This window comes from Drosophila suzukii, chromosome 2L (genome assembly GCF_043229965.1).
Source record: "Drosophila suzukii chromosome 2L, CBGP_Dsuzu_IsoJpt1.0, whole genome shotgun sequence".
Lineage (NCBI taxonomy): Eukaryota > Metazoa > Arthropoda > Insecta > Diptera > Drosophilidae > Drosophila > Drosophila suzukii.
The window spans coordinates 15,470,653-15,482,653 of NC_092080.1; the positions used below are offsets into that span (position 1 = coordinate 15,470,653).

At 39.2% G+C, this 12,001-nt stretch overlaps 1 protein-coding gene across 2 annotated transcripts; it reads left to right on the top strand.

Annotated features, from left to right (window-relative positions):
- The first annotated feature begins 6,428 nt into the window (after positions 1-6,428).
- Positions 6,429-7,917, top strand: LOC108009887 (chromatin assembly factor 1 subunit A-B). Of its 2 annotated transcripts, none has more exons than XM_017074604.4 (2): positions 6,429-6,567; positions 6,623-7,917. In XM_017074604.4, exon 2 carries the CDS (start codon positions 6,643-6,645, stop codon positions 7,768-7,770), a length of 1,128 nt encoding a protein of 375 aa, XP_016930093.3. In that variant the 5' UTR covers positions 6,429-6,567; positions 6,623-6,642; the 3' UTR covers positions 7,771-7,917. The 2 variants fall into 2 exon arrangements, with proteins under 2 accessions (XP_016930093.3, XP_065721584.2); XM_065865512.2 differs by having other exon boundaries at positions 6,432-6,567; positions 6,634-7,917.
- Positions 7,918-12,001: the final 4,084 nt, after the last annotated feature.

Here is a 12,001-nt window from a genome sequence, read left to right on the forward strand (position 1 = left end):
TATATTACACGACATATCATTAAGATGCTATAAAACAATCTTTCAACTTAACCCACAATACTTGAATATTTATTAAATAATTTTTTGTTATACTTTCTATCTGTTTTAAAAAAAAAAACTGACTACCGATTTTTGCGCCCAAAATACTTTAAATGTATTTTTCCAATTTCTTTAAACCTTTTTACTTGTTTTAGAGCCTTGTGAAATTACTCATTACCCTTATAAAACACGTATACCTTGTATTTTAATTAAAGTGTCACAGAACATGCAAGCAAATCTACAAAAGGGCACCTAAGCTATTTATTGCCATAGGTCCCAATAAAATGGAGTACCCACTATTGCATCTCAAGGCAAAACATTCATATGCCTGCACCAAAAGCACAGTTTTTTCAGGATTATTTTAAATCAAACTCCCTGAAATATATATTTTCTAGTCTCCTATACAATTGTTTATTTGCTGTCTTCCATATCTTATTTTCTCTTGCTTCGTAGCCCTTGTTTTCAGCCTCAAACATCACTCATAATCGCCTCCTTTGGAGGCTGCCCTTCTATGCCGCCCACATTATTGATCACACGACATCAGTTTGATAAATATCTGGTCCATTGTCTGAGCATAAAACCTCGGCATCGACGGATCCGCTGACCTCCCCCAGTTTTCCTTTATTTTGCACCTGGCTTTGTCGAACACTCAATGGCCGGACGGACTTGACTCCCCTTTTTTCCATTGCATTATTTATGGGCACAGCGAGCAGTCCACCTTTGTGCAGTGGTAAGAAAGGTGGGGGCTTCATTGTTTTAACCACTAAACACGTGGCAATATATCTTTTTTTCTGCCACTGAGACTCGAGTTAATCTATGGACAGGCGCTTTTTTTACACAGCCTTTTCTTGGTGAAAGGCCATGAAAGATTGGGCTTTTCTTATGCAAAATTGGTCATGCTATTCAACGGTAGCTTAGTATGTATATATTTTTTTGTATGGAACGATCACCTCTATTTAATCAACGTTTGCTGGTTCCCAAAAATTTAAAGAAAACACTGTCTGCGTTTGTTTTCAGATCGTCTTAAACATGCCCATAGAATTGATTTCCCATATCTTTGTATATATTAATGAAATAATTTGTTCATTGGTTACTAATTTCGAATAAAATCATGGTTTCTTTCAAATTTAATCCAAATATGGATTTATTAAAAAAAATTGCCAACTACTTTTTAGTAGTAATTGCGAGAGGACAGGTGATTAAAAAATGATTTCACATATAATTCGACGTAAAAGTACCTAATGAGCTAATGATTTTCATAAAGTAAATATTTCATATTCAGAAAAAATAAAGTTTCACATAAATCGTATTTAACAAAAAAATATCTAATTTACTTATGAATGTTAAAGCTTTTATATATCACAAAGCAATTTGTAATTACTGCTTTGAACATGTGCAAAGAAGTGTTGTAATTTCCGTACTCAGGCAGTTATTAAGTCAATAAAAAACTTTAAACAGAACTTTTAAGCTGGCTTACGACTGCGTTGGTTTGTTCTCATTGCACGCAAAGAATTTTAAATCAACAATTAATTAAGAGCCAAATTGAAATTCATGACTGGCGCTAATCAGGCCCACATTTACATGAAACCGATAGTCAGCGAACGGTGAAAAAACTATTAAAGGACAGAAGCAAAAAACCAGGAAAATTATGTCAGCAATTAGGCAAACTATGACACTCCAAAGAGACACACTGCAAAGGGGGGAAAAAATAGGGAAAAAATAGAGGAAAAATCGAGGGCTGTAGAGGATTTGAATGTAGCCGGCAAACGTGGACATCATTAAAAACTCATTTACATGCAGGCTGGGCTGCGTCGCAGGACATTTAGCCGGGAAAACGGGGTTGGGGTGAAGGATACGGCTAACTCACGGCCGTACTTGGTGGCCCGTTGACTCGGTGACTCGCTGACTAACTCGGGCAGTTTGTTAATTTTAGATTTGAGACACGTTTCCAACTCAATTTTATCGCATGTTACGCCCTGCTGCCTTTTCGCTTTACGTTCCAATGTCGACAGTCTGTGGACATTTTCCAGCGATTTTCCCCCATCACCCATCCACCCGCATCGTGAATTTTGATTTCAAGTGTCGCCTTCGCCGTGGTCGTTTGACGTTGTCGTCATTTCCATGCAAAGACTGGTCCAATTAGGGGCCAAGGTATAATTTATGCGCCTCAAGAACCTCTCTACAAATTGGCCATTGTTGCCATTGCTATTGATAGCTCCCCATTTTCCATTTCCCATTCCCCCATATTTAAGGACTGTAAGTGTAGTCCTACGTAGTCCTTCCACACACACACTGGCCTTTCTCACAATATATAAAGTTGTACAATAGCAGCGTACACAAAGTTTTAATATAATTTTTTGCATAATATTTTCTCAGTGAAGGAAAAGTTTTTCGGACTAGGCCGGGCAGCACCTGACTGACCGCACGCATGGGAATTTCGACAGGTGCTTCGCAGCAAACTCATAAAGCTAATTAAGAAATGTGCCAAAGTTGCTCTACAAAGTTGTGTGGCTTACTTCAGGGCCCATCTACTCTCTGGAAATGAGGTAAATTTATTAAAAGCCGGCAAACAAAGTTTAAATGTATGGCCAAGTGGTCCGTTTTAATTCAATCAAGTATTTTGACTTGCATAATAAGTCCAGTGTTGGTGTGAAATTTTGTCAGGAGAGTTACAGATATCCTTGCAGTTCAGTGGTACACTTAGAAAAATCAAGTATAGAAAAGGCAGCGTCGAATGTTCTCAATTTGAGAATACGTCCTCTCACTTTTTTGAGACAAATAGAATCTCAAAATCAAGACAAAAGTTCTTGCAAAAACCAAGAATAGAAAAGCCAACCTCGAATGTTCTCAATTTGAGAACCCGTCACAAATAGGTTCTCAAAATAAAGACGAATTTTGTTTTTCGAAAAGAACCGCTCTTGATAGAGATGATATTAGTCATGATTTTGAATTTTGACAGAAAAGTAATCTCGAAAGCCCAGAACACTTCATCTTATTTGTATAAATTAAGACCTTATCTTGCCTCACTGTTAAGATCGTAAAACGACTTTGAGAACATGTTTTTTCCTGAATGTAATGGAGCTTCTTGTGACATTTATGCACAACATCAAAAGTCGTATCGTATGTAAGTTCACTGTTTCCTCATACATATTTTCTACACTTAGAAAAATTATGCAAGAAGTTTTGTCTACATTAGATAGTGCATTTACAAATACTCATGTCAAACAATTATTCCTTACTGCATTCCAAATTCGCAACTAAAATGCAAGGGTATTAAAACCCAAAAGTTAGACAAGTAGTTCTCGGCGTAAAGTGTTCGAGATGAAAAGTCAAGAACAATTCCCGAGATGGAATAAACACTTCTTAGATAACAATTTTGCATATTTGCTTATACAATATGAATATCTTCCCATGCACAACTAAGCTCAACTTCTTCTCAGGCCTTTATTTAATCAGGCATAGTTTAAAAGTTGTGAGCACAAACTTTTGGCCCTGCAATTGTTTTCCTCAAATGCCTTTGACGTTTTGTTTTTCTCTGTCCTCGTTGGGACACGAGATGCGAATATTTGTCGCAATCAAATAAAAACTTTGCAGGATTATAAAAAATAAAGGGAAAAGAAACACGAGAATCCCCAGAGGAAATCGTAGGCAGAATGTTGGAACGGAAACGCAATAAGCCTGCCTAGCCACTTTGGGTTGAAAAATCTAATAACTGTTAAATCACCTTGCAAAATGTTCATTTCACAGCGCTATAAACACGCATCGAGCCTCGTCCTTGGCCGGCAGGACCCCTCTTGTCGACTTAAACACTTACAAGGACTTAACCACCTTTTGTTATTTTGCCTGCGTAGCCCTGTCTGTCACTTTAATCTGCCTGCCACACGCAGAAAAGCCGGCAAGGAAGCAAAATCACATGAAGGACACTCACATGAGCGAAGTTTGCATGCCTGGCAAGGCTTGCAAAGTTATTAACACGCGGCTCCGACTTAAATAAGTCATATTCTAGCCGCCTTTCGGGCTCACTTTACTGCCTCACTGACTGACTTCTTGTCTCGAGTTGCGAGGTTGGGTTGGAGGATATAAATGGGGTTTTCCCATTAATTGCACGACTGGCCTGAAAGTGAAAGCTATGAGCGGGAAAAGTTGAAGGCTGAGGGATCTGCTCCATAATTTCAGTTTAAGGAAAGCATTTTCAGGATTTATTAGCGTTATCTTATAGTGAAAATAGCAAGAGGACCAGGAAACCACCTTACAAAAGATATAAGGCTACATTTTCTTTAGGAGATATGATATTATTTGAAAAGAATGTAACAGATCTCACTTTCTTTCCGACACTTTAACGTATACACTCTTGGAATCTCAAATCCTAGTTATGTATGATGGACTCGACTCTTCACAGTCAAGTTTTTGAAGCTTTTACCATTTTAAAATCAACCTCAGTTGTATTCTAATATAAGCTTTATTTGAAACTATTTCTTTGATAATATGTTCTTAATTTAAATTACAAAAAAGGGGTCTGCGGAACCTCCCACCTTACGTTTTTGGTTTTATCCGTTCCCCTATGCACTATAAAATTATTGACATTGTTCATTCCTTCCATTAAAATTCAAAAAGAACTCAAACCAAATTATGCGTTGCAAATAATTTTACCTTGGGGGAATAATTTCGATTTCTATCAATGAAAGTTTTGTGAAATACATTCATAGCTAATGGAATTTCGTGTTTCGAGGACTTAGGGGTAGAGGCGACTGCCATCTGTGTCTACCGTCGATAAAGGCCAATCTTGTTGCAGACGTCGCTAAAGCCGTGCGACTTGTTTGTAAATTATAAAATAATGCCGGTTGCATTGCCAACGACGTCTGGTGCTTCTGGTTCTACTGTTGCCCTTTTTCCACTTTTCCGCCTTTTTTGTTTTTGGATGTGGTTGGGGGGCATAAGGGACGTGGAGGTATTGCTCGGCAATTTTTATGCCGCTCGCCTAAGTGGCACATTTTTGGCTTAGCTTTTAAACATCGCGAATAGAAAACATTGAGCTGTACCAGAGACGGAGGCTTGCAAAATTTTGGGAGGGGCTACAGATGGGATATGTACCGTGTGTACTCATCCAAGCAAAACCAAGTACGTATATTGAAAATTTACCCTTCTGAGACTCTATAATTCCCAAACAGTTATATTTGGGCAGAAATGATATTCTGCCCAATCTTGATCTCTTTAAAGTGAAAGCGTTGGAATAAGAAGCCTTCGGCTAAACTTATAAATGTTTGCTTCTGCGACTTTATAATTCCCAACTAGTTCTAGCTGCGCAGTGCTAATTGAGAATCACTTCTTGTTACCGTACTTTTAAAAAAATATATATATATCTCTTTTAAGAGTAAGGAAGCCTGCATTAGAAGCTTTAAACCAAACCTTAAAAGATCAATTGTGATAAAATAAATCATTTTGGATTTCGAAGCCCCTGTCAACCCCCTAGACCCCCGCCACTGGGCTCAACTGCCGATGTGGCGAGACGTTTGCGGCTGTTGCAGCAAGGCAGTATGGCAGTATGGCCCGCATGCATGTCTGCCCCGCCATCGTACTCCACTGTCGGCGCTGTCAAATAACTGACATTACCCCGCCGCCACGACTGCACCACTGCACCACTTTCCCCTGACCTGCTGAACCGCTGCACCACCGCAGACGACGCCGTGCTGTCGTCATCGCTCCAGCGTCGCACTCTTCCGTGACTGTAAACAATAAAAATTTCGATTAGAATGTAAGAGCAACAACCGTTCGCGGCAACTTCAGCTGCATCGGCAACGGCAATCAAGTTGTGCGAGGCCCGATCGGTGTTTTAGTGGACGGGGAGGGCGGTGGCACAGACGTAGAATTATAATGGGAAAAAATAGCTAAATTGTATATTAATAGAAAATAGAAAATGAAATCCAAAAGCCGAAATTTGCGGGTCAGCCATTTTGTGGCATTTTACGGGCTGAGGTAGGAGTTAAAAGGATTTGCCAAAAATTAGTAGGACATGTCCATTCAATCTAGGGTATGTTGCATCCATTTAAAAGTTCATGCTGAAATCGAAATATTTAAAATTGTGTAAATAGATATTAGCTGTTTGCTTAGCCCCCCTCATATTTATCTTGCTTCCTGCTAAACCAAATGTGCAAAATGTGTTGGCTTTCACACAATTTCATTTTGTTCAGAACATTTTAAATCAGATATCGTTGATAAGTGATATGTGATAAATTTTGTTAAGTAAAACAAAATTAGTTTTAATGTTCCATAACCAGAAGTAAACTCCGTATCAATCCGTTCAAATGATATTAGTATTTGTGATTCTGTTCAATATTTCTTTACTATTTTAATAACTTTATATGATCTTGGCGTTATTTGAGACTTATGTCAACGTCTTAAACAAGTTTATTGTTTGGTATTCCCTCACACAAACTTAAACACTTTCCATATACTGCAAAGTTGACTACAAGGTGTTCCATAAATCGTCCCAGACGACGTATTGAAGTTGAATATTGGATACACAAGAAGGTGGGTACATATGACCAATAATCCTATTTAGCCTAGCTCACTTAAGGACCCTTAGAAACTTAAAAGCTCTGCGAAATGGCGTTTCTTGGACGGGTCAACAATCAGGGAACCTTTATCGACTGTGAGGTATTCTGTGGCCATCAGCAGGATTCAACCGGCTCCTTGAGAGAAGACGAGGCGAGTGTACTGCTCCCGAGGACGAAGGGCTCCAGGACCTACATCAAGACCTACGACAAGGAAAGCCTGCTGCGGACCATGGGAAGCCCAAGCACGGTGCGCTATGTGGGCAGCTCCGTGTCGTCCAGTGAAGTCAACTCGTTGGACGAGACGGAGACCTCCACCCTGCGCTGCTGCTCGGATGTGTCCTTGGGGCACCACGATGGTGTACTGGGAGATGGAGAGGATCTCGCCCTGCAGACCGAGTCGGAGACCCTCTGCCTGGATCTGGACAGTCCCAGCAGTAGTCAGAGCAGCGGCAGTAGCAGAACCCCCTCCTCCACATCCTGCTCTTCCTCCGCCTCCTACGACAAGGATTCGACTACCTCCATGTGCAGCTGGGAGGAGGCCATGTCCAGGGGCGAGAGCATGCTGCCCCCGGGAGAGACGCCACAGGACCTCAGCCTGCCTTCGCTCCATCTGGGATCCAATGGGTTCGGCGGATCGCCACCGCTCACCTACACCCGCCGCCTCGATCCTATCCGGGTGCAGCGTTCCGCCGGCGAGGCCTACGAGAACTGGCTGTCCGGGAAGAGACGCCAGTGTCAATACAGGCTCCAAGCGGAGCAGGCCGCGAGGGAGGAGCAGCGGGAGCGAATCGCGCTACGCCAACGGCTGGCCAAGGAGAAGTACGAGCAGTGGTGCCAACAGAAGGCGCAAAAGGCCAACTCAAGTTCGTCCAAGTCCAACCAGATCCCCACCCCCATCCCGGCCAGAAAAAATCCCACTTCAGTTCAACACCACCTGCAGGAGTGGGAGCTCCAGAAGTTGAGACTGGTCGAACAGCGACGTCAGGAACTGCGAAATGCCGAGAGACGGCGTGAGCAGGAGAGGATCATCCGCCGGGAGCAGGCGGAACAGGCATTCAATCGATGGATGAGCAACGTGGCCCAGAGACCCAAGCCGGTGCCCTCCAACCAGGGAATCCAGTCGCTGCGCGGCACCGTTTCCAACATCTTTATAAATCCCAATCAGTGGGTAGATTGAGTAGCCATAGCTGGCTTGTCGGAAAAGTTCTTCGCCCAGACGGGATCCTCAAAAGGTGAGAGATAGCTCGCCCAGTGAAACCAAAGTTTTAAGCAAGTGAATCCATATTTATCCATTTCACACTATTAAATACCCATGAAATCAGAAGCGTTTTATTTAACTTTGCTCAATGACTTACTCAAGGCCGATTTCTCTATGACATGCTAGTGCTCCTGTTATTTATCTGTCAAAAAAAAGTTAATATGAAGTTGAATTGTGTCGATGGACAAATTCGTTTTCTCTATGTGAAGTTAATTTTATAAACGATAAATCTTTACGAGATTTTTTTCTGACAAACATGAATAAGAAGAGTAGGCAATCCTTTTATTTTAAATTTAATTAGTATGTACATCGGATAGTTCAGGAGGAAATATTAAGTACGATACGTTAAATTTACTACAATTGATTATGATAGTTCATTAGGGAATACGGCTTTTAAAATGGATATTTATAATATGGATGATATTTACACTTACATGCTTAATTCTACCGCTCTGTATCCCCTACCTTAAAGCGTTTTGGAAATACCCCTCCAACTGACAATCGCTTTCTCATTAGTGGTAATCAAAGCTCAGCAAGGGTCAAAGGCATTTTGAATTTACACCTAACCGAATGTGCATCGCCAGTCCGGAAGGCTCAGACGTATTCCATTAATGACCTGCACTAAGCTAAAGCCACAAAGGAGTTGTAGCAGTCTACTTGGTATTACATCACATGAACTCATCATCCCACACCGACAAACTCCAGAAATCAAAACACTATAAATTCATACTGGCTTCTCATCGGTATTTCCATTTTGCTGCCAGCCACAGGCTATCGGAATATCCATCCTACACTTTTGAACTTTTAATTTGCTTTGATATAGTACTTTAGCAAACCCTTCCTTTTACTTGATTCCAAGCTGCAGACGTATCTTTATGATTAGCTTACTTTTAAACTACATATGAGCATCAGCAAATGCGCTTTCAGTATATCTTCCACTTATTATATCCTTGCAAAAGGTATATTGATTTCAGTCAGAAGTTTGCAACGCAGTAAACGTCCCTAAAAAGTATATAAAATTTGCATTACTATACGATTCGTTTGTTCGTTTGTCCTCAGTTCTAAGGCTATGAATGATGAAAACTGCCCAAAAATCATCTTTCTATTCCAGATAGTTAAGTTGCCGGATCTGAAAACTATACCATAAAGCTCTCCTACTACTCTATCCCCTTCTATTCTAAGGCACAGACTTACCGAAGCTAACTTTCATTCTTGATTATAAATATGACGCAAAGCATAACATATTTATTATTTTAAAATGTACAAATTTTTGATCAAAAAAATATTTAAATCAAATTACTTATTCCTTAAGTGTACTATTATAGTCAGGTTGGGTAACTCCGTTTAAGGCTTCCCAGTTGTCAAATTGCTTATGATTCTGATTTACATAATAGGTTTAAATTGGTTTGAGCACCAAAGAAAAGTGGTACTATTAAGTAACTAAGAGTTAGAACACACAAATTGTTAAATTTTATAAGTTGGAACTTAAACCTAAAACAGAACGAGGCGAACTTTTATTTATAAATTTTGTTGGCCATTAAAAAAGCTATAACTAATGCTTCCATTTAAATCTTTGATTAAAAATATTCAATATTTTTGATTTTTATTTTAGTATTTATTATTATTTCGAGCTTTAAATGATTACGGTCCGTACCATCTAAAAATTGGCAGTCAGTTATTTAAATGAAACTGCAGTTCGGAAAACATTTTCTTTTCTAATATTATGTTAGAGTTTATCTGACTTGAAATTGGGAAATGCTTTTGTATAATTTTGCAAACTAAGAATTTGTTATGCCGCAATTATTTCGCTTCCCAATCAAATGGACTTTCGAGTGAATTTTCCGACTCCGTGCGAAAATTCAATGAAAAAAGAGTGCACACAAGCAGCAATAAAACGCGAAAAGAAAACAAAATAGGCGGCCGCAAATTATTTTTTCGCCACAAATCACGCGAATAATCGAAAATTAGATAGCACCTGATGAACTGATGAACTGCTGACCTGCAGCTGCTGCTATTCGCGATTGTTTTTAATGCAGCTGCATCGAAAAACAATAGTCAGAGAGATGCCCGGAAAGCTGTTATCCCATGATTGCGGTGAGTTTTGGGGCGGCTTTGCTTAGGCCTCGTCGGTCGTTACGCAGTTGCCGGTCATGAAACAATAATGTCCGCAAATTGACGCCACAAGCTGTTGGTTCGACGAGGGGTCCACTCCTACCGCCCACCGCCCATTTCCACACACATGCCACTGCGTCTGTGGCACTTCCTCTGTGCCGCCATATTGAATTCGAGCCTCCACAGGCTCCATCGGCTCCATCCACATTCCCTCCCATCTTTCCCCATTTCCGCTGACCATGGCTTTCGAGACCCACTCGGGGCTCTTTGGCGCTCCTCCTGCTGTTTGGTACTGTTTTTATTTGCCAGCTTGCTTTCTGCTGGTTAGCTGGTTGAATTTCCCGAATTTTCCACCTCCCAGGCACTCTCTGGCTCAACGTCATCGTCACTCGTGTTTCCATCTAAAATACAAGGCCAATAGGTCTGGCCAATCCCCCCTCATTCTCTGCAATACTCATCGTTCTCGGTGCTCCGGTAACATGTTGTTTTCAAATGCATTGTTAGTTAATTAATGGTTATGAAATCTGAAAAATAAAAATTATGCACATTCCCAATTGTAGGTTCACTAATTGGTTAAAAAAGAGGCGCACACGCAAATTGAGTGAAAAATTCAGCTCGGAATTATTGTTCATAAATATTTTTCAAAGACCATTGAAAATGTATATAAATATGGAATTGAAAAATAATCAAGAGATACGGAAAATGCTTTTGAATAATAAAAATGTGGCGCATACGGTAATTGAATAAAAAATGCAGTTTGAAATTATTATTCATTATAAGACAAAAACGAATAGACTATCAAACAGACCACATTGGCAAATGATCCTGATCATTAACCTGTTAAAAAATTTGTAACGATTTAAAACTAACATATTTTTTTAAGTTAACAGTTAAAAAAAACAAAAAAAAAACTAAATAGATTGTAATGGAATTGAAGAACAAATTGGGCAACTAGTCCAAAGTTTAAAGTATGGTGGCATAACATTCGAGATCTATTCAGTTTTATTTTGTCCTCAATTGAAGGTACCTACCTTAACTGTTAACGAAAACAACCTTAATTCTAGTCTATACGCCACACATTTCGACCAACAAGTAGACTAGATTAGAAATAGATAAATAAGTTTGTGGAAAAAATTCCATTTGTCATTTTTAAGAAATCATTGAGACCAATTTTTAGTTTCCAAATATAATTGTTGCACACAAAAACACCCGATTCTATCTTTTGACCATCCTAATGTACATAATAATGTTTCTTCTGTGCTGATAACAATAATCCTGGTTTACAAGTTCCAAAGCAAAAGACCTTCAGTAATTCAATATTTTTCCCTGTCAATCTAAAAATTCCGACGAGAAGCATTTGCAATGTCTCTAGACTCCATTTGAAATACCCAGAGAATTACATTTTCTAACGAACTTGATTGAATATTGACATTCCCAGGAGATGAGTCTGGTTTAAGGTCAGTATGTTGCTAGCAGATTGATTTGATTTTTAAATCATGTCCAACGAGTGTTTTAACTTGAAAGTTCTAGAAGTATGCAATTTTTGGAGACCACAATATAGACCAAAGTGACAGTTCTGAGAATTGAGCTACGAATGACAACAATCATTCATTTTAAATTAATTTTTCCATTTCGTCCAATACAGTTGTCCTTCCCTTTTTGACATTGCAACTTTGAACTTGGTTTTAGGTTCCACTTTTCCTCACCGCTTGCCAATATTTTCCAATTATTTCCTTACTCAAATAAAATTGCCTTATCCACCTTTGTCATTTGTGGTTTTAAATCAATTAAAATGTTTACCATTTTGATTTTGTATTCACTCTAACGACAAAGATTTTACAAATTACTACTTTTATTAACAACTAGATAGTCTCATATTTACATGAAAGAAAATACCAATTAGTTTTTGCATATCAAATTAAAATGTATGGTTGCCGATTTTCTACACTGTGCATTGAAAATCTGCGGTTACGACTTTGCAGTAAAAACTTTATTTTTAAACCAAAGTGTACAAACAAAAAAGTCTGTTTAAATTATA

Bases quoted from the DNA above. Each gene is read 5' to 3' on its own strand.
- LOC108009887 (XM_017074604.4), top strand. From the start codon at position 6,643: ATGGCGTTTCTTGGACGGGTCAACAATCAGGGAACCTTTATCGACTGT.